At 42.0% G+C, this 26,612-nt stretch overlaps 1 protein-coding gene across 9 annotated transcripts in view; it reads left to right on the forward strand.

Moving 5' to 3' along the window:
• The window catches only part of ralgapb (Ral GTPase activating protein non-catalytic subunit beta), a 191,750-nt gene that overhangs the window by 65,109 nt on the left and 100,029 nt on the right, over positions 1-26,612 (forward strand). For 6 of the 9 annotated variants that reach the window (XM_072244752.1, XM_072244759.1, XM_072244746.1 and 3 more), the window contains 6 exons: positions 1,482-1,633; positions 8,351-8,567; positions 8,966-9,001; positions 9,490-9,691; positions 16,685-16,852; positions 20,273-20,387. In XM_072244752.1, the coding sequence (XP_072100853.1) occupies positions 1,482-1,633; positions 8,351-8,567; positions 8,966-9,001; positions 9,490-9,691; positions 16,685-16,852; positions 20,273-20,387 (890 nt within the window). The remainder of the gene's footprint in view (positions 1-1,481; positions 1,634-8,350; positions 8,568-8,965; positions 9,002-9,489; positions 9,692-16,684; positions 16,853-20,272; positions 20,388-26,612) is intronic. The other 3 variants (XM_072244783.1, XM_072244797.1, XM_072244807.1) reach the window with 1 other exon arrangement.

A 26,612-nucleotide genomic window follows, 5' to 3' on the forward strand; every position in this document is an offset into this window, starting at 1 on the left:
CAGTTATTTTGTATTTTAACTGTCAGCAAATGATGAATTGGTTCACTATGCTTTAACTCCATTTGCCTGGTCCATTCCACAGATGTTTAACCAATATTTTTACATCAGTCTTAAAGTTCTCAGTCATTCTCGAGACTGCAGCACCTTGATCAGAATACTTCTCATTTGTACTTGGGTAAATATAATGCAAATCTTTGTAATATTTTCTCAGTTTAACCCAATTTGTCCTGATGTTACCATGATTCTGTGCTGAAATGTATCCTCAACCTAAGGAGTTTTGGATCTCTCTGGATAGATCAGTTAAAAATCCTTCTCTATAATTTTAAGTTTTTACAGCCATACAGCACAGAAGCAGATCCTTTGGCCTGTGCCAACCATCAATTATCCATCTATAATAATCTTTTTGCCAGCATTTGGTCTATAGCCTTCCACACATTGGCAATTCAAGTGCTTGTGTAGAAGTTTTAAGAGAAGCTAATCTATAACACTGTTGCAAGTTACATCCTTGAGGACTAGGAAGCATAACAATACTACCAAAACATAGCAAAAATGTATATGAATGATGAATTTACTATTCACATCAAGAATCTAATATTTTGTTTCACGAGACATTTCTATTCTGTCTCTTTAAGTTTGAATGTTCTTTGTCACAGTGGATTTCAAAATAATCAGCTCAAACAAGACATTGAGAGCAGTTTGAAGGAAGAACTAGAAAGAATGAAGAAATACTTTGTTTTCCTAGAGCTATGAAAAAGATTAAACTAGCAGCTGTGTGTTTGGTAAAAACTAATGTAGTCAAGAAACTATGAATACTTATGAAGTTCAGTGAGTTCCTATTAAGGAACCATTGATCCCAGTGGTTTATAAGCTCTGTGAGAAAGCTTCCAACTTGCTAATTATTGCTTATTTATGGAACTGCAGATAAACTTCTGCTGTGGAACAAGCCATTCTCACTCACAGTACAGTAATACAGTAGTACCTCTCAGGTTCTCTCTGGAGAGACCTAAAGCTAACTTGAGTGGGGCTTAGTCTGAACATAGCTCTGCATAGACCTGAGTACTGTGGAGACACGTGCAGGTGCCCTTGAGTCTCAGTGTAGAAGGGTTAATTTGGGAAATGAAGTGCTTTTCTCCCAAGCAGGGTAGAGTTAACTCTGTCTTGGAATTCATATAACCTGTCAGCAAATGATGAATTGCTTCCCTGACCAGATCTTCACGGTGTCAGAGTTGCTTAATTGAGATTTATGCCTCTGTACAGTACCTAGATACATGCTTTCAACAGAAAACATTTTTAACAAAAAGCTGTCTCATGCTGCATGGGTGAAGCCAGCCATTTTAGTCAGCTGTTACTGTTGACTATTCTCTGTAAGCTGTCCTGCACTAAACATTTCCTTTCCAAATTTGTACTAAACTGGTGGGGCAGCTTGAATTGGATCTGGGAGTTAATGGCCGTGTTTTATACATCTGTGTTTCCTTTTGCAGGTATTTCCCGGCCCCGTTCTGACAGTGCTCCTCCAACGCCAGTGAATAGGCTAAACATGCCACAGGCAAGCAATACGATGAACACAACTCCCCCTCACAGCAGGAGGATGCGCTCCGTTACTGTTACCAAGGCAACTGTTAAAACAAGCTCAGTAAGCTGCTGCCATCTTACTTTCTTTGTGTTCAGTGTTCTATCCCTTTGCCTCCTTGTCCCTCACCAGCACCTGAACCTGCTGGAATCATCAAAAATTTTCATCTGGACAGTCACTCCCTCCCATCCACCCACCCCACAATCTCTTTGACCCCTGCCATGAGATAGGAGGTACCATAGCATAAGGACTGTTAGGATGGGAAACAGTTTCTTCCCCCAAGCTGTGAAACTATTGAATTCCCTGCCACCACACAGGTCTCATTACATATGAAGTGCCAATGGCATTATACTGAATACTTTTTAACTTGTCTGTAAATGTACCTTATGCTTAATGTGTATAGGTATAAATGTGCATGGTTAGAAACATAGAAAGCCTACAGCACAAAACAGGCCCTTCGGCCCACAATGCTGTGTCAAGCATGTATGTACTTTAGAAATTACTAGGGTTACCCATAGCCCTCTATTTTTCGAAGCTCCATGTACCTATCCAGGAGTCTCTTAAAAGACCCTATCGTTTCCGCCTCCACCACCATTGCTGGCAGCCCATTCCACACACTCACCGCTCTCTGCGTTTAAAAAAAAAAACAACTTAACCCTGACATCTCCTCTGTACCTACTTCCAAGCACCTTAAAGCTATGGAATGACAATAAACTAGAACTTGATCTGCACCACTCTAGAATATCACCATTGAATGGTGTAAAGTTTGTGATGGGGAGGCACAGTAGCATAGCGGTTTTCGCAATTGCTTTACAGCACTAGCTATCACCATTTGGGATTCCATCCCCGCCGCTGTTTGTATGTCTTCCCCATGACTGCATGGGTTTCCTCCAGGTCCTCCAGTTCGTCCCATACTCCAAAGACATATAGGTTAAGGTTAGTAAATTGTGGGCATGCTGTTGTAGCGCCAGAAGCATGGTGAGACTTGCAGGTTGCCCCCTCAGACTGTGTTGGTTATTGACGCAAACACTTTTCACTGAATATTTTGATGTCTCGGTGTACTTTTACAATAAAGCTAATCTTTCTTTCATCTTTCATTTTCATCTATTCCATAAAAATTCCTCTTATCTCTACCTTGCAGTCTTCCCCCTTGTCTCCCATAAGCTAGGTTCAAGGAAACAGGATTCTAATCCTTAAACTGATGTCTGTAAAGCTCCAAAATTAGCTTCAAAACATTTGGTACGTAATACCAAAGTGGGAGTTCTCAAAGAGATAATCTACGTAGATTACTCTAACCCTCGGTTAGGATTAGTGAGTTGTGGACATGTGTTGGCACCAGAAACGTGACGGCCATGGGCTGTCCCCAGCACATCCCCGCTGATTTGATTTGATGCAAACAACACATTACCCTGCATGTTTCCATGTCCAGTATATGTAACAAATCATGTTAATTTTTAATGAAAGGATATATTGACAATTTTCCAGATTTTTGCAAACCTTACAAAATCCCTTCTGTTCCATTAGCTACAGTAAGTACGGAAGTTGAGGATAGTATTGAATTGATTTGTATACCTACTGACTATATCCCATGTGTCCTTATTTATGACAATGCACTGGCCTGTAACTCTTGAGCAGAGAAGCTTTCCCAGGTGTCCTGGCTGCACATCAAAACAAACAAACCCTTTTCATCTTGTGAAGTTTCACAACATAGAGTCAAAGAGTCACTGGAAGACAGAGTTCAGAGTTAATGAACCGGAGGTGATTAGAGAGATTGAGGTGAAGGAACCCTTAGGAGACAGTGATCATAACATGATTGAGTTCACTGTGAAATTTGAAAAAGAGAAGCTGAAATCCAATGTGTCGGTATTTCAGTGGAGTAAAGGAAATTATAGTGGCATGAGAGAGGAACTGGCCAAAGTTGAGTGGAAAGGGACACTGTCGGGAAAGACAGCAGAGCAGCAGTGGCTGGAGTTTATGTGAGAAGTGAGGAAGGTGCAAGACAGGTATATTCCAAAAAAGAAGAAATTTTCAAATGGAAAAAGGATGCAACCATGGCTGACAAGAGAAGTCAAAGCCAAAGTTAAAGCAGAGGAGAGGGCATACAAGGAAGCAAATATTAGTGGGAAGACAGAGGATTGGGAAGTTTTTGAAAGCTTACAAAAGGAAACTAAGAAGGTCATTAAGAGGGAAAAGATGAACTATGAAAGGAAGCTGGCTAATAATATCAAAGAGGATACTAAAAGCTTTTTCAAGTATATAAAGTGTAAAAGACAGGTGAGAGTAGATATAGGACTGATAGAAAATGACGCTGGAAAATTGTAATGGGAGATAGGGAGATAAGGAGATGGTGGAGGAACTGAATGAGTATTTTGCATCAGTCTTCACTGAGGAAGACAGCAGTATACCGGACACTCAAGGGTGGCAGGGAAGAGAAGTGTGCACAGTCACAATTACGACAAAGAAAGTACTCAGGAAGCTGAGTAGTCTAAAGGAAGATAAATCTCCAGGACCAGATGGAATGTACCCTCATTTTCTGAAGGAAGTAGCTGTGGAGATTGTGGAGGCATTAGCGATAATCTTTCAAAAGTCAATAGACTCTGGCGTGGTTCCGGAGGGCTAGAAGATTGCAAATGTCACTCTGCTATTTAAGAAGGGGGCAAGGAAGCAAAAAGGAAATTATAGACCTGTTAGCTTGACATTGGTGGTTGGGAAGTTGTTGGAGTCGATTGTCAAGGATGAGGTTACGGAGTACCTGGAGGCATATGGCAAGATAGGCAGAACTCAGCATGGTTTCCTTAAAGGAAAATCCTGCCTGACAAACCTGTTACAATTTTTTGAGGAAATTACAAGTAGGCTAGACAAGGGAGATGTAGTGGGTGTTGTATATTTGGATTTTCAGAAGGCCTTTGACAAGGTGCCACACATGAGGCTACTTAACAAGATAAGAGCCCATGGAATTACGGGAAAGTTGCATACGTGGATAGGGCGTTGGCTGATTGGCAGGAGACAGAGAGTGGGAATAAAGGGATCCTATTCTGGTTGGCTGCCGGTTACCAGTGGGTTTCCATAGGGGTCCGTGTTGGGGGCCGCTTCTTTTTACATTGTATATCAACGATTTGAATTATGGAATAGATGGCTTTGTGGCTAAGTTTGCTGATGATACAAAGATAGGTGGAGGGGCCAGTAGTGCTGAGGAAACAGAGAGCCTGCAGAGAGACTTGGATAGATTGGAAGAATGGGGAAAGAAGTGGCAAATGAAATGCAATGTTGGAAAGCGTATGGTTATGCACTTTGGCAAGAAATAAACGGGCAGACTATTATTTAAATGGGGAGAGAATTCAGAGTTCTGAGATGCAACGGGACTTGGGAGTCCTCGTGCAGGATACCTTTAAGGTTAACCTCCAGGTTGAGTCGGTAGTGAAGAAGGCGAATGCAATGTTGGCATTCATTTCTAGAGGAGTAGAGTATAGGAGCAGGGATGTGATGTTGAGGCTCTATAAGGCGCTGGTGAGACCTCACTTGGAGTACTGTGGGCAGGTTTGGTCTCCTTATTTAAGAAAGGATGTGCTGTCGTTGGAGAGGGTACAGAGAAGATTCACAAGAATGATTCTGGGAATGAGAGGGTTAGCATATGAGGAACATTTGTCCGCTCTTGGACTGTATTCCTTGGAGTTTAGAAGAATGAGGGGGGACCTCATAGAAACATTTTGAATGTTGAAAGGCATGGACAGAGTGGATGTGGCAAAGTTGTTTCCCATGATGGGGGAGTCTAGTACAAGAGGGCATGACTTGAGGATTGAAGGGTGCCCATTCAGAACTGAGATGCGAAGAAATTTTTTTAGCCAGAGGGTGGTGAATCTATGGAATTTGTTGCCATGGGTGGCAGTGGAGGCCAAGACATTGGGTGTATTTAAGGCAGAGATTGACAGGTATCTGAGTAGCCAGGGCATCGAAGGTTATGGTGAGAATGCGGGGGACCGCGACTAAATGGGTGAATGGATCAGCTCATGATAAAATGGCAGAACAGACTTGATGAGCCGAATGAGTCTTGTGAGGAAGTGGAGGGATGGGTTAATAAATTTGCTGAATTCACAAAGTTTGGGTGTGTTGTGGATAATGTGGAGGGCTGTCAGGGGTTACAGCAGGACATTGATAGGATGCAGAACTGGGCTGAGAAGTGGCAGATGGAGTTCAACCCAGGTGAGTGTGAGGTGGTTCATTTTGGTAGGTCAAATATGATGGCAGAATATAGTGTTAATGGTAAGACTCTTGGCAGTGTAGAGGATCAGAGGGATCTTGGAGTCCGAGTCCACAGGACACTCAAAGCTGCTATACAGGTTGACTCTGTGGTTAAGAAGGTATACAGTGTATTGGCTTTCATCAATCGTGGGATTGAGTTTAAGAGCCAAGAGGTAATGTTGGCAGCTACATAGGGCCCTGGTCAGACCCCTCTTGGAATACTGTGCTCAGTTCTGGCCACTTCACTGCAGGAAGAATGTGGAAACCATAGAAAAGGTGCAGAGGAGATTTACAAGGATGTTGCCTGGATTAGGGAGCATGCCTTATGAGAATAGATTGAGTGAACTTGGCCTTTTCTCCTTGGAGTGAGGGAGGATGAGAGGTGATCTGACAGAGGTGTACAAGATGATGAGAGGCATTGATCGTGTGGATAGTCAGAAGCTTTTTCCCAGGTCTGAAATTGTTAGCCCGAGAGGGCACAGTTTTAAAGTGCTTAGAAGTAGATACAGAGGAGATGCCAGGGGTAAGTTGTTTACACAGAGAGTTGTGAGTGCATGGAATGGGCTGCCAGCAACGGTGCTGGAGTCAGAAACGATAGGGTTTTTTAAGAGACTCCTGGATAGGTACATGGAGCTTAGAATAATAGAGGGGCTGTGGGTAACCCAAGGTAATTTCTAAGATAAGGACATATTTGGTACACCTTTGTGGGCCAAAGGGCCTGTATTGTGCTGTAGGTTTTCTTTGTTTCTATAGGTGGCCACTGGGAGATCCCTTTTGTTCTGATCTTCTGCTGCAGTAGCCCATCCACTTCAAGGTTCAGCATGTAGTCCATTCAGAGATGGTCTTCTGCACACCTCTGTTGTAACTCATGGTTATCTGAGTTATGCAGACACGAGGAAATCTGCAGATGCTGGAAATTCAAGCAACACACACAAAACGTGCTGGTGGAACACAGCAGGCCAGGCAGCATCTATAGGAAGAGGTACAATCGACGTTTCGGGCTGGGACCCTTCATCAGGACTAACTGAAAGAAAAGATAGTAAGAGATTTGAAAGTAGGAGGGTGAGGGGGAGATCCAAAATGATAGGAGAAGACAGGAGGGGAAGGGTGGATCTAAGAGCCGGAAAGTTGATTGGCAAAAGGGATACCAGACTGGAGAAAGGAGAGGATCATGGGACGGGGAGCCTGGGGAGTGAGAGAAGGGGGGAGGGGAGCCCGGAGGGTGGAGAGCAAGCAAGGAGTTATAGAGAGAGGGTCAGAGGGAGAAAAAAGGGGGGGAGGCCTCCCCTTCACACCCCATCCCTTATTTATTTATTTAATATATTCCCCCCCCCCCCCACTCTCTCTTTTTTCTCCCTCTGTCCCTCTCACTATAACTCTGCCTGCTCTCCGGGCTCCCCTCCCCCCCCCTTCTCTCACTCCCCAGGCTCCCCTTCCCATGATCCTCTCCCTGCTCCAGTCTGGTATCCCTTTTGCCAATCAACTTTCCAGCTCTTAGATCCACCCTTCCCCTCCTGTCTTCTCCTATCATTTCAGATCTCCCCCTCCCCCTCCTACTTTCAAATCTCTTATTATCTCTTCTTTCAGTTAGTCCTGACGAAGGGTCCCAGCCCGAAATGTCGACTGTATCTCTTCCTATAGATGCTGCCTGGCCTGCTGTGTTCCACCAGCACTTTTTGTGTGTGTTGCTTGAATTTCCAGCATCTGCAGATTTCCTCGTGTCTGCATAACTCAAATAACCATGAGTTACAACAGAGTTGTGCAGAAGACCATCTCTGAATGGACTACATAGATCCACCCCTCCCCTCCTGTCTTCTCCTATCATTTCAGATCTCCCCCTCCCCCTCCTACTTTCAAATCTCTTACTATCTCTTCTTTCAGTTAGTTCTGACGAAGGGTCCCGGCCCGAAATGTCGACTGTACCTCTTCCTATAGACGCTGCCTGGCCTGCTGCATTCCACCAGCATTTTTTGTGTGTGTTGTTTGAGTTACTGTCGCCTTCCTGTCAGCTTGAACCAGTCTGGCCATTCTCCTCTGATCTCTCTCATTAACAAGGCATTTTCACCCACAGAACTGCCACTGACTGGATATTTTCTGTTTTTCACACCATTCTCTGTAAACTCTAGAAACTGTATGAAAATCCCAGGAGATCAGCTGTTTCTGAGATACTCAAACCACTCAATCTGGCACCAACAGTCTATCACTTAGATCACATTTCTTCCCCATTATGATGTTTGGTCTGAACAACTGAACCTCTTGACCACGTCTTCATGCTTTTATGCATTGAGATGCTGCCACATGATTGGCTGATTAGATATCTGCATTAACAAGCAGATGCACAGGTGTACCTAATAAAGTGGCCACAGAATGTATGTGTGTTTTCCCATGTGCTTGTGTGAACTTTACACACTGTTTTTGTTTTTGTGTGCATTGTGTCTACACATTCAAACTCTGGCTTTCGATCCTATTTGAAAACATTGTAATTTGTATCAACTCCTAATGCTATGTGCATGTTTGTTTTGAATCTTTTCATCTTGCTAGGGAAGTACTGCACATCCTCCCAAAATAACACATCAGACCTCCAGCACTTCTCCATTATCTAGCCCGAACCAAACAAGCTCGGAGCCAAGACCTCTACCTGCTCCAACCCGCCCCAAGGTCAACAGTGTATTGAATCTCTTTGGTCAGTGGTTGTTCGATGCAGGCCTGGTTCACTGCAGACTGCACAGTGGCATAAACAGGGATGGCACTATGACAGGTAAGGTGACAAAATACTTGCAGTTTGTTCCTGCTTTCTATTGTAAAATAAAATGTAGTTTAAATATCATCGACAGTCTGTGTACTCTTAATTTAGTTTGCAGTCCAGATTTATTAAACCCTAATCTAATTTAACATCAGTGTTTCCCTAATTTTTGTTTATTTCTTTTTTGCATATTTTTGCATGCTAATTGTCAAATTCATGGCTTTTACCTGGTTGCCAGTCTTGTATGTAGTGCCCAGTCTACCTCTCAAAACCCTTAAATTTTTAAGTTTTAAAACAAAAACAGATGAAAGCTGCTTATGACTAAAGCATTAAAAAAAACTAATCATCTTAACGATATTATAACAACTGCTGTCCTTTGATTTGTTTCCATTTTTATTTCTATTATCTTGCAGCATCTTTTATCCAAATTCTTCTTTCTTATAAATCTTGTAAGTAGGAAAAGTAGATTCTATTTTAATTGCAGTCAGCTGTTTTATGATTTTTGCCATAAGCCATTCCTTTTCCTTCTAATTGCTCCAGCTGTTTTTCTCTAACATCTGCCTCCTGTCCTTGTTGCACTTTCTGGGGCGATTAACTTCATTCAGTATTCTGTGTGTTTCTCTTGAATGGGGGAGGAGCGTTGCCAAGCCTTGTAATCTGCTCTTCCGCAGGTGCTTGTTTTTATCCCATCATGCTCATCTCCTGCTATTTTTGTATCACGTCATAAACCTGAGACTGTGCACTAACCATTTTGTATATTTTCTATAATTCTTTGGTTTCTTCCATTAAGTCCTGGTTTTGTAAACTACTTGTTCTGCTTTTTGTTTTATATGTCTGTCTGCGAAATGCATGACTTGATTCAGTTTGGCAATGTGTTGGTAAAATAGTTGCTTCTCACCAGCGGCTTGTGATTCCTTTAACCTCTTCCTCACCGCAGGTATTACAACTCCAGCAGGACTGGATGTCCGACGGAAGCCCTCCCAGATATCCACTGAGAACATGGTTGCCAACCCGCTCTTCGATGCGAATGAATTTCCAGATAACTACGAAGCAGGAAGGGCGGAGGCATGTGGGACACTTTGCCGAATTTTCTGCAGTAAGAAAACAGGCGAAGAGATCCTTCCAGTGTACCTCTCCAGGTGATCTTTCTTTTCCCTGTCAGGCTCAGTGCTATAGTCACAAGAAGCTGTCATGATTTAGTTGTAATTGTTTTATCTGTGATTACTGTTTGGGTGAGCTGTTGGCAGTTTTGTTTTAAATGGTCAATGGAAATTAAGGTGTAATCGAAACTCATAAAACCATACAACTTGGATGTAGAATTAGGCCATTTGGACCATTGAGCCTGCTCTGCCATTCAATCATGGCTGATTTGTTATCCCTCTCAATCCAGCTGGTAGGAAACTGATGGGATCACATTACACTTCAAATGAATTTTATGTTTCTTTGTCTTCCTTAACATTGTGAAATGGGTATTTATTCTGATCCCAGTAGTTCCTACTGATGTGCACCAGCTCTCTTCAAGCTCCATGCAAAGTGCAGGCATGAAAGCCAAGTTATACAAAACACTTCCAAGTTATTTCTTATGGTAGAATGCCAACCCAGTTCAAAGACATTTTCAGAATTTTTGAATCCTTTCAACATTAGGGCAGAGTGAAGAATCCCAGCCTCCTTCCTCCATGTAAAATAGTGGAATAGTGACAATGATTTTATACGAGTTGTAGTTTAATTAGGTCCAAGCAATTCATGGTGATAACAGATTAGCAAAATGGAGCAAAGTTAGCGTTTAGGCTTGTTACATCATTGAAAAGAGTAAGGCTAGTCTCCACCTGCCTGCTTTGGCTCTGTCATGACCTCAAGTCAGTTATAATAGAGCAATATACAATCAATTATTTTAGCCTGGCAGGAACTAAACCGTTGAAGGCTTAAATTCTATTTTTATTTTACGAATGAAAATATAATGAGGTAGAATCTGCAACAAAATATCTCCATATGATCCACTTGATCTAATGAGCAGAATCACAGGTGTAACACCAAATTAGCAAATAATATGAGTCAGTTGCAGTTGAATTCGTGTGTCTCCAGTGCATGGAAAGGGGAAATGTGCCTGCTGAGGTTGATTATCACAATTTGCTGGTCTCTGCACATATAATGTATAGGGCAATATCTATTGAATTGAATTGACTTTATTTCTTACATTCTTCACATACGTGAGGAGTAAAAATCTTTATGTTACGTCTCCGTCTAAATGTGCAATCATAGTAATTTATAATAAATAAAACAGTTAATGTAACATAGAAATACGCACTCAGATCAGCATGAGTTAATCAGTCTGATGGCCTGGTGGAATAAGCTGTCCTGGAGCCTGTTGGTCCTGGCTTTTATGCTGTGGTACTGTTTCCTGGATGGCAGCAGCTGGAATAGATTGCGGTTGGGGTGACTCAGGTCCCCAATGATCCTACAGGCCTTTTTGACACACGTGTCCTTGTAAATGTCCTGAATCATGGGAAGTTCACAACTACAGATGTGCTGGGCTGTCTGCACCACTCTCTGCCTCCCTTATATGAAATAAGAAGGTTGAGGTCATATTTACAAATCCTCAGACCTCCCTCATGATATCATGCACATCTGTGGATTAGCCTGTATTTAACATAAGTAAACTTGATTGGAGATGTGCTCCTTCAGGAGCTCCCATGCACAAGCTATACTGGCAATCCAAAGGTATAAATGGCTATACTGACATGTAGTGAAAAACTCATTGGTGATTGGCTCAGTATGGGTTTGGGAACATTAGCAAAGCAAAGTTAGAGGGTATTTCTGCTCTTTAAGCTGAAGGAAGCAATTTGTAAGCAACTGTGTGGACAAGTTGTTTGTCCATCCTGGTCAAGACTGCCATTGTGATTGTTTCTATTATTTTTATTCCTATTTATTGGTTGGACCACACAAGTAAACATTGTGTGCTTTGGACAGAAACCAGGAATTCTTTATTAGCACAGTCTAAAGCAAATTCCCAACAATGCTTAAATTCTGCACTTAACACTATGACTACAGATTAAGGCAGGGATTTCCTGATCAATTCCAGCTCTGCACAGTTTTGGGTCACAGACATATTAAGCAGAAAGGCTGCCTTATTTCTTGATAGGTGAGCTTGAGTTTCTAGGAGGAAAGACCAGATTTATTTATTTAGTGATACAGTGTGGAGTAGGTCCTTTGAGCCACACCACTCTAGCAAGCCCCACAACCCCAATTAACCATCATCTAATCAAGGATTCAAAGGTTAATCCTGCTGAAGGGTCTTGGCCCAAAATATTGACTGTACTCTTTTTCATGGATGCTACCTGGCCTGCTGAATTCCTCCAGCATTTTATGTGTATTGCTTGAATTTCCAGCATCTGAAGATTTTCTCTTGTTTGTCAAAGGTTCATTTACTATCAAAGCATACAACTCTGAAATTCTTCAGTCCTTTGGGTAGCCATGAAACCAAGAAAAGAAAAGCAGCATGATCATTAACCCCCAAATACCAGCTCCCTGAAAGAAAAACAAACACAGAACAGAAACAGATCCTAATCACAGGACAATGTACAGTGACCAGTGAACCTACCCGGTACATCTTTGAACATTGCACAGGGAGATCGTACAGAGACTTCTGACAGGACACTGCTGGAATTGCGCCCCAAACTCCAGAATACCCTGAACTGTAATAGCGCCTTGCTAACTGCTACACTACTATGGCCGATGATTAATTTGGAAGATGATGTATTGATGGTCTCTGGGAGGAGAGAGGATGTCTGTGGTTTAACTACACAAAACTGATGAGATCTGTGATTCTATGGAAAAGCACATATCATAAAGGAAACTATAGAACTAGAATACTGCAGCACGGTACAGCCCTTCAGCACACGATGTTGTGCAGATCTTTGAACCTACTCTAAGATCAATCTAACCCTTCCCTTACTTTCTTCCAGCTCTGTGCCTATATAAAAGTTCCTTAAGTGTTCCTAATGTATCTGCCTCTGCCACCATCCCTGATAGGGCATTTCACACACCCACCACTCTGTGCAAAAATCTTACCTATGAATTCATAATCCTGAAATCATACCTCTGATTTTATAATATACAAAATGAATTCGGTATATATAGGTTATGGCTGCCCATCTGCAACTTGTATTACTATAAGTATGCATTGGGCAGCAAAAAGTAAAATTTGACAGTAGGACCCCTCTGCAGAGATTTACTTGATTCCAGGTGACTTTTTCATTATTTACTGAATGAAATGAAATGAAATTAATTTGCACCTTCCCCTTTTAATTTTCTGCTGCATTCTATGTTGGTTGGTTATCTGTATATCTTTTAAGCTTTTTAAAGACCTGGATTGCGACTGTCTTTGATTTATTTTTGTCCAATGAAAACAATCTAATTTCTTTGCCTTAACTTCCAGGATCATCCTGTTTCTATTCCTTTCAGTTATTTTTAAAGGTGCAATATTAAAATTTCAGTTTCACCAGTGAGCATGATTAGAATTTGTTTAATATCACTCCAGTGAATTTACAAAGCTTTGGAATATATTGTTAAGTGTTCTTTAATGCTTTAACACTGGTTAGATATTCCTGGAGGTAGATAATGAAATCCAAGTCCAACCTTGTAGAACTTGCAGCTTAGTTAATAGCCTCTTTATGATGAGGTGTCTGTGTGATCAGAGGATCAAGTAGACCCAGCCAAATATTTAAATTGTACTATCTTCTTCTATAGATGCACATTGGAGAGATCCTAACTAGTTGTATCACATCCTGGTAGGGAAGCACCAATGCCCAAGAACAAAAAAACCTACAGAAAGTGGTGAATACAGCCTAGTCCATCAAGGGCAAAGCCCACTCCACCATTAAACACATTTACATGGTGCACAACCACAAGAAAATACCATCCACCCTCAGGGTTCAAAGGTTCATTTATTATCAAAGTATGTATGCAGTATACAACTCTTTTCCAGCTAGCCACAAAACAGAGAAAGGAAACCACGCAAGTCATTCAAAGAAATTCATCAACCCCTCCCACACAAGAAAAACAAATCTTGCAAATGGCAGCACAATCATCAGCCCCTCCACGCAAAAAGAATTTGCACAAATGTCAACAAGAACATCAAAGCCTCTCCCCAACCCAGCAGAGAAACAAATCATGCAAGTAGCAAGAACATCAAATCCCAAACCCCAACACAACTTTCCCCCCCCTCCCCCCCCACCATCCAGCCAAGCTCTCTTCTCACTGTTGCCATCAGGCAGGAGATACATCCCCTCTAATATTTTTTTTACAGCTATGTAGGCCAACCATGGCTCTGAACATGAAATTTTTACACTGCCTGAAAACTGCATGGCACTTCAAATGGTTTTTTTATAATATGCATGCTATAAGTATTTAGAAAGAAGATTGAAATGTAGCTGACAATATAACATTGACGTTGAAGCTCTAAAATGTTTCAAAGTAAAGGTTGTGGTACGTTTATTATTATATTGACATTATATAAAAGAAAATTCCAGCTGCGTGATAATAAAGGCTATATGTGGGGGAGCATTTCAGTTACTACACAGCACAGCTGCGCACCTGCCAGCTTAGAGGGAATAGTGAGCCTTAGGTCCCACATCACCATTTCTGCATGCAAGTCAGTGTTGTTCCTCAGGGATCTGTTCTGTGACACCTCCTCTTTGTGATTTTTATAAATGACTTGGATGAGGATATAGAAGGGTGGGTTAGCATAAAGGTTGGGGGTGTTGTGTATAGTCTGGAGGGTTGTCAGAGGTTACAGTGGGACTTTGATAGGATGCAAAACTGGGCTAAGAAGCGGCAGATGGACTTCAACCCAGTTAAGTGTGAAGTAGTTCATTTTGGTAGGTCTAATTTGAAGACAGAATATAATATAAATGTGTGAGCATGTGGCCAAGTGGTTAAGGCATTGGACTAGCTACCTGAAGGTCATGAGTTCGAGCCCCAGCCAAGGGAACGTGTTGTGTCCTTGAGCAAGGCACTTAATCACACATTGCTCTGCGACAACACTGGTGCCAAGCTGTATGGGTCCTAATGCCCTTCCCTTGGACAAAATTGGTGTCGTGAAGAGTGGAGACTTGCAGCATGGGCAACTGCTGGTCTTCCATACAACCTTGCCCAGACCTGCACCCTGGAGAGTGAAGACTTTCCAGGTGCAGGTCCATGGTCTCACAAGGCTAACGGATGCCTTTATTATAATATAAATGGTAAGACTCTTGGCAATATGGAGGATCTGAGAGATCTTGGAGTCCGTGTCGATAGGGGAGACAAAGCTGCTGAGGAGGTTGACAGTGTTGTTAAGAAGGCTTATGGTGTGTTGGCATTCATCAACTGTGGGACTGAGTTCAAGAGATGCAAGGTAATGTTACAGCTATATAAGACCTTGGTCAGACCCCACTTGGGGTACTGTGTTCAGTTCTGGTCACCTCACTACAGGAAGGATGTGGATACTATACAGAGAGTGCAGAGGAGATTTATAAGGATGTTGCCTGGATTGGAGAGTGTGCCTTAGGAGTATAGGTTGAGTGAACTTGGCCTTTTCTCCTTGGAGCGACAGAGGATGAAAGGTGACCTGATAGAGGTGTATGAGATGATAACGGGCATTCATTGTGTGGATAGCCAGAGGTTTTTTCACAGGGTTGAAATGGCTAACATGAGGGGGCATAGTTTTAAGGTGCTTGAAAATGGGTACTGAGGGGATGTCAGCGGTAAGTTTTTCACACTGAGAGTGGTGGGTGCATGGAATGCACTGCCGGCAGCGGTAGTGGAAGCAGATACAATAGAGTCTTTTAAGAGCCTCTTAGATAGGTACTGGGAGCTTAGAAAAATGGAGGGCTATGCGCTAGGGAAATTCTAGGCAGTTTCAGAGTAGGTTACATGGTCAGCACAGCACTGTGGGCCGAAGGGCTTGTATTTGCTGTAGATTTCTATGTTCTGTATATTACCAGGTTCAGGAAAACGTTATATCCTACAACCATTATGCTCCTGAACCGGCATGGATAACTTCACTCATCTCAACCCTGAACTGATTGCCCAACCTACAGACTCACTTTCAAGGACTACAACTCGTGTTCTCAGTGCTTTTTAAATTTTATTTATTTATTAAGATTTGGCAAGACTCTTCGAGCCATGCTGCCCAGTATCTCCTGAATTAACCCTAGCCTAAACATGGAACAATTTATAATGACCAACTAATCTACCACTGGTTCTTCTTTGGACTGTGGGAGGAGACCGGAGCACCCAGAGGAGACCCATGTGGTCACACAGAGCATGCACAAACTCCTTGCTGCACAATTTGTCTTCTCTTGCACATTTGTTGTTAGTCAGTTTTTATTTATGTGTATTTTTTTTTCCATAAATTCTAGTGTATTTCTTTATTTTCCTGTGAATGCCTGCAAGAAAATGAATCTCAAGGTAATATATGGAGACATACACTCTGTGGCCACTTCATTAGGTACAGCTGTACACCTCATTAATGCAAATAGCTCATCAGCCAAACAGGTGGCAGCAACTCAATACATAAAAGCATCCAGGCATGGTCAGGAGGTTCATTTGTTGCTCAAACCAAACATAAGAATGGGAAAGAAATGTGATCTGAGTGCTCTGACTGTAGAATTATTTTTGGTGACTGACAGGGTGGTTGGAGTATCTCAGAAACTGCTGATTTGCAATTTTCACACACAGCAGTCTCTAGAGTTTACAGAATGATGTGAAAAATAAAACAGAATCCAGTGATTAGCAGTTCTGTAGGTGAAAACACCTTGTTAATGAGAGAGGTCAGAGGAGAATGGCCAGACTAGTTCAAGCTGATACTAACTCAAATAACCAATAGTGATATGCAGAAGAGCATGTCTGAACACACAACACATCGAACCTTGAAGTGGATGGGCTACAGAAACAGAAGACCACGAACGTACACTCACTGGCCACCATATTAGGTACAGGAGGTACATAATAAAGTGGCCACTGTGTATGTATACTAAATAATTAAAACTTTGTAAGTTTAAAATTAAATTATAGCTATTAACTGGAATAAGTTAGTGTCTCAGGTTTGTTATGAAATACCATGATGGTGTATGGTGCTGATTTTCTCTCTACAGATTCTACATGGTGCTGATCCAAGGTCTTCAGATCAATGATTTCATCTGTCGCCCTGTTCTGGCCAGCATCATCCTGAACTCTCCTGCATTATTTTGTTCTGATCTGAAAGGCATCGATGTTTTAGTTCCTTACTTCATTTCAGCCCTGGAAACGATCTTGCCTGACCGGTGAGTTATTGTCCACCACTGTTTAATTTGCTTTTCATTGATTCCTTGACCAACCAGTGGGAAACATTTGATCATGAGGGCTATTCAGGATTCACAATTGATTAATATCATTTCCAGTACACAAAATAATTGTTACTTCAGATCTGATGCAACACAATAAATATAGATGCAAAAGATAGCTTATATACATGTATGTATCAATCAATCCATTTTTATGTCTGCACATGTACCTCTTTCAAAAGTCATTTGCCTAATAATAAGCAAATATCCAGAAGTCTACTTAACCAGTTGTGTCTGTGCTACCCAACCTATTTCCAGTGCTGAGTCCATAGCCAGACAGGTCAAGAGAACAGCACAGAAATTAGGGACAAATAATTAATATTTCATATCTCTTTAATTTTAAAAATGTCTAATAGAACATAGAACATTACAGCACAGAGCAGGCCCTTTGTCCCGCAATGCTGTGCCTTACTTTAAATCTCCTGTTTGCATTTATTCATTGGTGTTGACTAAATGAAGTTAATCCCCCAGCACTAACCCTACCAAGCAGCTGCCTCTTCACTACCACTTACTTCCTGTTCTTCATACACACTTTGAAATCATTTTGAGTTTGCTCATTTTTTTGTCTAAAACAATTGAAAGATGTTTGATAGAAACATTGTTAAAATTAATTTGTTAAGATGTCACTTAAATCTTGTACACACAAGTTCTGGTTCCTGATGAAGAGTCTTGGCCTGAAACATCAGCTGTTCATTTCCCTTCATAGCTGCTGCCTGACCTGAATTTCTATAGTATTTTGTGTGTGTTGCAATTGAAACTGGTATTTTTTTAAAGATTTTTTTTAATGGTGTTGAGCATTTTTGGTACATAGATCCTAATAAATAGTCCAAAGATGGCCCAGTTCAAAGTTCTGATACACGGTGAAAAATGAATAAGGCAAATTTTGTCAGATGAGATGGGCAGACAGATAGAAGTTAAAACAGAATGTTGTGAAGTGATTCCTTTTTATAGGACAAATGATTATTGTCCCGTAGCACTTGCATCCACTGTAATGAAGTGCTGTGAGAGGTTGGTAATGAAACATATCAAATCCTGAGAAGGAACCTGAGTGCACTCCAATTTACACACCATCACAGCAGATCAACAGCAGATACCATTTCATTGGCTCTTAACTTAACTCCGGAACATCTGGACATGAAGATGCATACATCAGGATGCTGTTCATTGACTACAGCTCAGCATTCCCCTCAAAACTAATCAATAAGCTTTAACACCTTGGCCTCAATACCTCCTTATGTTGGATAACTGGATCCTCAATTTCCTCAGTTGGTTCAGATAGGCAATAACATCACCACCACAATCTCCATCAGCACAGGTGCACTACAGGGCTGTGTGCTTAGTCCCACTACTCCATTCATTTAACACTTATGACTGAGAGACCAAACACAACTACAATGCCGTATTTAAGTTTGCTGATGACACCAATGTTGTGGGCCGAATTAAAGGTGGAAGGAGACCTTAGAGGAAAGCACTGCTCTCCAAAATAAACATTGCTGCACACCCCAAGTTTGCAAAAGACCACCTGGGTAATCCACAACTCTTCTGGGACAATGTTCTGTGGACAGATAAGAACTTTTTGACAGAAGTGCATACCATTATGTTTGGAGGAAAAAAGTCATTGTACACCAACACTAAAACTTCATCCCTACTGTGAAGCATGGTGGAAGGAGCTTCATGGTTGGGCACTGCTTTGCCGCCTCAGGGTCTGGACGGCTTGCAATTGTTGAGGGAACAATGAATTCAAAATTGTATCAGGACATTTTATAGGAGAATGTTAGGGAACGATCCATCACCTGAAACTTAATAGAAGTTGGATGATGCAACAAGACAATGATCTGACATACAAGAGTAAATCAACAACAGAATAGTTTAAATAGAAGAAAATCTGTGTTTTGGAATGGCCAAGTCAGAGTCCAGAGCTTAACCGAATTGAGATGCTGTGGCATGACCTAAAGAGGGCTGGTCCTGAAGGTATCCCAGAAACATTGATAAACTGAAACAGTTTTGTCTGGAGGAATTGTCTAAAAGTCCTCTTTGCCATTGTGCAAGTCTGATTAGCAGCTACTGAAGTTATTGCTGAGAAAGGAGGTTCTACCAATTGTTAAATACAAGTGTTCACGTACTTTTTCAAGCCTGGGCTGGGCTGTGAATGATTAAACAATGTATTCGATTAAGACATGAAAAGTACTGTTGTTTGTGTTATTAGTTAAGGCAGATTCTGTTTGTCTATTATTGTGACTGAGATGAAGAACCGACCACATGTGATGAGTAATTAATGCAGAAAGCCAGGTAATTGCAAAGGGTTCACAAATTTCTTCTTGCAACTTTATGCATCTTTGCTGTCCAGCTAAGAAGCCAATGAATATGGTATCTGATATGGATCTGTTGTAGCCCTTGGCAAATTGGAGCAAATCCAAGTCACTCCTCAGGAGTTAATGTTTCATCACCACACTCTCAAAACACTTCATCACTCTAGATGTAAGTGCTACTGGACAATAGTCATTGAGGCAGGTCACCACACTTTTCCTGGGCATCGGTATAGTTGAAGCCTGCTTGAAGCAGGTGGGTTTCACAGATTGCTGAAATGAGAGGTTAAAGATCTCAGTGAACACTCCAACTAGTTGATCAGCACAGGTCTTTTATTCTTGGCCAGGTACCTCAAAAGGGCCGAATGCTTTCCATGGGTTCATTCTCCTGAAGGATGCTCTCATGTCAGCCTCAAGAGACTGAAATCACAGGGTCATCAGGGGCTGTGGGAGTTTGTGATGGTTCCTGCATAATTTGACTGGCAAAACTAGCTTTGAATTCATTGAGCTCATCTGGAAGCGAAGCCATATTGTCGTCTATGTTGCTTGATTTCACTTTGTAAGAAGTGATAGCATTCAAGTCCTGCCACAGCTATCGTACATCCTTCAATGATTCAAGTTTAGTTTGGAATTGCCACTTCGCCTGTTGATGGCTTTCTGGAGATCATACCTGGACTACTTGTAACTTTCTTAGTCACCAGACTTGAATGCCGCTGATCGGGCCTTCAGCAGATCTCATGGTTCATTTAGGATTAATCCCGTGTACATTACAAAGAATAACAAGATATCTAAGTTTGAGAAGAATTGTGCTGATTATCATCCACCCTTCCACCAGCACTATTAGTCCAGAAACCACTGTTTTCTCCATCTCTAGTCTTTGGATTCAAGAGTTGTTTCACCAGTATCTTCACTTTCCACTTGCAAGTTTATAATATGTTCTTCTACCTGGGAGGGGATTTAGGATTTTTATGCTATATAGACTCAGCTTTGCAAGGTAAGGAACAGAGCAACTAATTGTAAAAGTATATATATTTTTTTACTGCCTCTTTTGCAGAGAACTGTCAAAATTTAAAGCATACGTCAATCCCACTGAACTTAGAAGAGCTTCAATCCACATTCTGCTGTCAATGTTGCCACTCCCCCACCACTTTGGGACAGTTAAAACAGAGGTACTGTTCAAATGGTCTGAGGTGCACTTATTATTAAAGCTTTGGCAGATGAGTTGAAATTCTAGGCAACCTTCTAGGTATACAAAATTTTGCGGGGTATAGATAGGGTAAATGAAAGCAGACTTTTTCCCACTGAGGTTGGGTGAACCTAGAACTAGAGGTCATGGGTTATAGGTGAAGTGTTAAATATTTAAGGAAAACGCAAGGGGAAACTTCATTCAGTGTGGTGAGAATGTAGAACAATTTGCCAGTGGATGTGACGGATACAGGTTCAATTTCAACATTTAAGAGAAGTTTTGGTAGGTACTTGGATGGGAGTCCTATAATCTAGATGCAGGTCAATGGGACTATGCAGGTTAATAGTTTGGCATGTACCAGATGGGCTGAAGGGCCTGTTTCTGTGTTATAGTGTTCTATGACTCTATAACATTATTATTTGACAGGAGTTGAAATTTAATTGTACAAGATTTGTTATTAATGTTGCTTAGAATTTAGGATACATGTAGATGGTTACAGAGAGCTGGAGAGAAAATTATCACATATAAACAGGTCATCAAATTTGTTTTATTCTGAGCTGTTTGGACTAAGAAAGCAGCAGGTTTGATCCTGTGTTATTCATTCACAGATTTTATTTATTCATTCATGAGATCAGGAGATTGCTGGTAAAGCAAGCATTTATTGCCCTTACCTAATTGTCCTCAAGCTGACAAAGCCATTTGGCACTGCTGCAGTCTTTTTGTTGAAGGCCTTCTCACAATGCTGTTGCAGAGCATGGGCTTGGGAAAAACTACAGTGAAGAGGGTAGCAATGTATTTTGAAAACCCAGTGGAATGTGCCCTGTGGCAGAAATTGCAGTCTGCTGTTGCCCTTATCCTTCAAACCATTAAGCAACACAGATTTATGAGATGCTCCGATTAAAGCCATGTTGAATTATTGCACAGATTTTAACTGTGGTACACTGGTGGTAGCAGGATTAGTGGCTGGAGTATCAATCATGTAGTTCTCTTGTCCAGGAAGATCAAACTGAGAGGTGCACAAACTTAGCTATTGGGATGGTTCAGTTGCTATTGGAATGTTCACATCACAGAACATTGTCATTAGGATAATTACATCGCACGACATTGTCATTGAGAGAGTCACACTGCGGAACGTTGGCGTTGGGAGGGTCACATCACGAAACATTGGCGTTGGGAGGGTCACATCGCGGAATGTGGGCGTTGGGATGGTCACATCGCGGAACATAGGCGTTGGGATGGTCACATCGCGGAACATGGGCGTTGGGAGGGTCACATTGCGGAATGTGGGCGTTGGGAGGGTCGCCTCGCAGAAGGTGGGCGTTGGGAGGGTCGCGTTGCAGAAGGCGGGCATTGGGAGGGTCATGTCACAGAACATGGACATTGAGATGGTTCAGTAGGCATTGAGATGTTAACACCGCAGAACGTTGTCATTGGGATGGTCACATTGCAGAAAGTGGGCGTTGGGAGGGTCGCGTAGCGTCGCGAAATGTGGGTGTTGGGAGGGTCACATCGCGGGACATGGGCATTGGGATGGTTCAGTAGGCACTGGGATGGCCACATCACAGAATGTAGGCATTGGGATAGTTCACATCGCAGAACATGGGCTTTGGGATGGGTCAGTAGCCACTGGGATAGTCACATCACAGAATATGTACATTAGGGTGGTCACAATGCAGAATGTTTTGGTAATTTTATTATCATATATTGGTTGGTAAGTTGATGGAGAAGATCCTGAGAGGCAGGATTTACGAACACTTGGAGAGGCATAATATGATTAGGAATAGTCAGCATGGCTTTGTCAAAGGCAGGTCATGCCTTATGAGCCTGATTGAATTTTTTGAGGAAGTGACTAAACACATTGATGAAGGAAGAGCAGTAGATGTAGTGTATATGGTTTTCAGCAAGGCATTTGACAAGGTACCCCATGCAAGGCTTATTGAGAAAGTAAGGAGGCATGGGATTGAAGGGGACATTGCTTTGCGGATCCAGAACTGGCTTGCCCACAGAAAGCAAAGAGTGGTTGTAGATGGGTCATATTCTGCATGGAGGTCGGTCACCAATGGTGTGCCTCAGGGATCTGTTCTGGGACCCCTGCTCTTCGTGATTTTTATAAGTGACCTGGATGAAGAAATGGAGGGATGGGTTAGTAAATTTGCTGATGACACAAAGGTTGGAGGTGTAGTGGGTAGTGTGGAGAGCTGTCAGAGTTTACATTGGGACATTGATAGGATGCAAAACTGGGCTAAGAAGTGGTAGATGGAATTCAACCCAAATAAGTGTGATATGGATCATTTTGGTAGGTCAAATATGATGGCAGGCACTCAAAGCTGCTGTGCAGGTTGACTCTGTGGTTAAGAAGACATGTGGTGTGTTGGCCTTCTACCGTGAGATTGCGTTCACGAGCCATGGGAGAATGTTACATCTATACAAGGCCCTGGTCAGACCCCACTTGGAGTACTGTGTTCCGTTCTGGTCACCTCACTACATGAAGGAGGTAGATACTATAGAGAGAGTGCAGAGGAGATGTTCAAGGATATTGACTAGATTGGAGAGCATGCCTTATGAGAATACATTGAGTGAACTTGGGCTTTTCTCCTTGAAGGGTCTAAGGATAAAAGGTGACCTGGTAGAGGTGTATAAGATGATGAGAGGCATTGATCATGTGGATAGCCAGAGGCTTTTTCCCAGGGCTGAAATGGCTAACATGAGGGGGCATAGTTTTAAGGTACTTGGAAGTAGGTACAAGGGGGATATCAGAGGTAAGTTTTTCCATGCAGAGAGTGGTGGGTGAATGGAATGGTAGACATGGTTACAATAGAGTCTTTTAAAAGATTCTTAGGTACATGGAGCTTAGAAAAACAGAGGGCTTTACGCTAGGGAAATACTAGGCAGCTTCTGGAGTAGGTTACATGGCTGGCACAGCATTGTGGGCTGGAGGTCCTGTAATGTGCTGTAGATTTCTATGTTTCTCTGTTGCTGTGTTTTAGGATGCTGAATCAAAAAGGGTAGTAAATACAGTATTCAAAGTGTTTTATCTCAATGCAGAGTAAAATAAATAAGATGGATGATCTTGTTGCACTATTACAGATTTTCAGGTGTGATGTTGTGGGTTCACTGAATCGTGGCTGAAGGATGGTTGTAGTTGGAAGCTGAAAGTCCAAGGTTATATGTTGTATCAGAGGGATAGGAAGGTAGGCAGAGGGGGTGGTGTGACTCTACTGGTAAAGAATGGCTCAAATCAGTAGAAAGATGTGACATAGGATCGGAAGATGTTGAGTTAAAAAACTACAAGGGTAAAGGGACCCTGATGGCAATTATATACAGGCCTCACAACAGTAGCTGGGATGTGGACCACAGATTACAACAGGAAATAGAAAAGGTGTGTCAAAAGGGCAATGTTATGATAGTCATGGGAGATTTTAACATGCAGGTTGATTGGGAAAATCAGGTTGTTAATGGATCTCAAGAGAATGAGATTGTTGAGTGCCTATGAGATAGCTTTTTAGAGCAGTTTGTTTTTGAGCCTACTAGGGGATCAGCTGTATGGTATTGAACGAGAGGTGATTCGGGAGCTTAAGGTAAAAAAAAATCTTTGGGAGACAGTGATCACAATATTATTAAGTTCAACTTGAAATTTGATAGGGAGAAATTAAGGACTGGCGTGACAGTATTTCAGTGGAGAAAAGGAAATTACAGTGGTATGAGTTATTTCCCATTGTAGGGGAGTCTAGGACAAGACAGCATGACTTCAGGATTGAAGGACGTCCAGTTAGAACAGAAATGCAGGGAAATTACTTTAGTCAGAGAGTGATAAATCTGTAGACTTTGTTGCCATGAGTGGCTGTGGAGGCCAACTCATTAGGTGCATTTAAGGCAGAGATAGATAGGTTCTTGATTAGCCAGGCCATCAAAGGGTATGGGAAGAAGGAAGGGGAGTTGGGATGACTGAAAGAATTGGATCAGCCATGATGGAATGGCAGAGCAGACTCAATGGGCAGAATGGTCTACTTCTGCTCCTATATCTTACGGTCTTGAGAGAGGTGTTGGCCAAAGTAAATTGGAAGGAAATGCTGGCAGGGATATCGGCAGAGCAGCAATGGCTTGAGGATAGATATATGTATTTCAAACATGAAGAAATACTCAAATGGCAAAATAGTTCCACCGTGGATGACAAGGTAAGTTAAAGCTTATGTAAAAGCAAAAGAGAGGGAATACAACAAAGCAAAAATTAGTGAGAATACGGAGGATTGGGAACCTTATAAAAGCCTACAGAGACAAACTAAAAGAATCATTAGGAGGGAAAATTTGAAATATGAAAGCAAGCTAACAAACAATATCAAAGTGGATAGTAAAAGCTTTTTCAAGTATGTAAAAAAATGAGAGTGGTGGATATAGGACCGCTAGAAAATGAAGCCAGAGAAATAATAAGGGGATACTAGGAGATGGCAGATGAACTAAATGAGTGCTTTGCATCAGCCTTCACTGTTGAAGACACTAGCAGTGTGCCAAATGTTGAATGGTGTGGGGAAGGGAAGTGAGTGCAGTTACTATTACAAGGGAGAAGGTGCTCAAAACGCTGAAGGACATAAGGGTACATAAGTCACGCAGACCAAATGAACTGCACCCTAGGGTACTGAAAGAGGTAGTGGTAGAGACATTAGTAATAATCTTTCTAAAATCATTGGACTCTGGCATGGTGCCAGAGACTGGAAAATTACAAATGTCACTCCACTCTTTAAGAAAGGAGGAAGGCGGCAGAAAGAAAATTATAGACCAGTTAGCCTGACCTCAGTGGTTGGGAAGATGTTAGAGTAAATTGTTAAGGATGAGATGATGGAGTACACAGGACAAGATAGTACAAAGTCAGCATGGTTTCCTTCAGGGAAAATCCTGCCTGACAAGCCTGTTGGAATTCTTTTGAGTAGGTTACAAGTAGGATAGATAAAGGGGATGCAGTGGATGTTGTATATTTGGACTTTCAGAAGGTCTTTGACAAGGTGCCACACATGAGGCTGCTTACCAAGCTAGGAGGCCGTGGTATTACAGGAAAGTTACTAACATGGTTAGACTATTGGCTGATTGGTAGGGGACAGCAAGTGGGAATGAAAGGATCCTTTGCTGGTTGGCTGCCAGTGACTAGTGGTGTTCTGCAGAGGTTGGTGTTGAGACCGCTGATGGAATAAATGGCTTTGTGGCCATGTTTGCATATGATACAGAGATTGGTGGAGGGACTGGGAGTGTTGAAGAAATAGGAAGGCTGCAGAAGGACTTAGACAAATTAGAAGAATGGGCAAGAAAGTAGAAAATGAAATACAATGTTGGAAAATACATGGTCATGCACTTTGGTAGAACAAATAAATGTCCAGACAATTTTCTAATGTGACGAGAAACCAAGTTATCAGAAGATTGATACTAATGAGAGAGATAAGTGAGACAATGGAGAAACATTCAAAAATGTTAATGAGAGAGGAGAGAGAGATAACGGAACGAGTCACCAGTCCGAGTATTGACAGACCGATTGCTTTGAACCTGAACTGTTTGAAGTTTGATGGATAGGCGATACCCTAGCAGGGGGATAAAAAGGAACAGGGTCGCTAAGGCAAGACACACCACAAGATCACGAGATAACGAGACCCTGGAAAAGCGGTGTGCCCCCACAAGTTGGTGGGAGTTTGGAGGTCCGTTCACGGGAACCGACCATAGATGCACAGGGTGAAAAGGTACGATCAGCGGGAACTTGGTGTGTGTGTCTGCCCTTGCCTGGGTGCCGGGTTCACCACGGAAGAACAGTCGTATCTGGAACGGAGGGATCACAGTTGGTGACCACAGAAGACATAAAAGGGTTCGCCCGAAAGCTAACTGCGAAGAACAAAGGTCTGTGTGAATCAGAATTTGCATTCCCACTCTCTCTCTCCAACGGCACAACAGCGATTACTGCGAACTGTACTAAGCTGAACTGAACTCTGTGTCACTTGAGACTGATCATTTTAGTGCTAGACTGCGATCGAGCTTGTTTGATTCCTATTACCCTAGTTCTGTGTACATGTGTGTTTTATCATTGCTAATCTGTTGCATTCATATCCTTACGATTAGGGTACTGTGTTACTTATTTCTTCAATAAAACTTTCTTAGTTCCAGTAATCCAGACTCCAACTAAGTGGTCCATTTCTGCTGGTTTGGCAACCCAGTTACAGGGTACGTAACATAA

This window comes from Mobula birostris, chromosome 2 (assembly GCF_030028105.1).
Source record: "Mobula birostris isolate sMobBir1 chromosome 2, sMobBir1.hap1, whole genome shotgun sequence".
In the NCBI taxonomy this organism is placed as follows: domain Eukaryota; kingdom Metazoa; phylum Chordata; class Chondrichthyes; order Myliobatiformes; family Myliobatidae; genus Mobula; species Mobula birostris.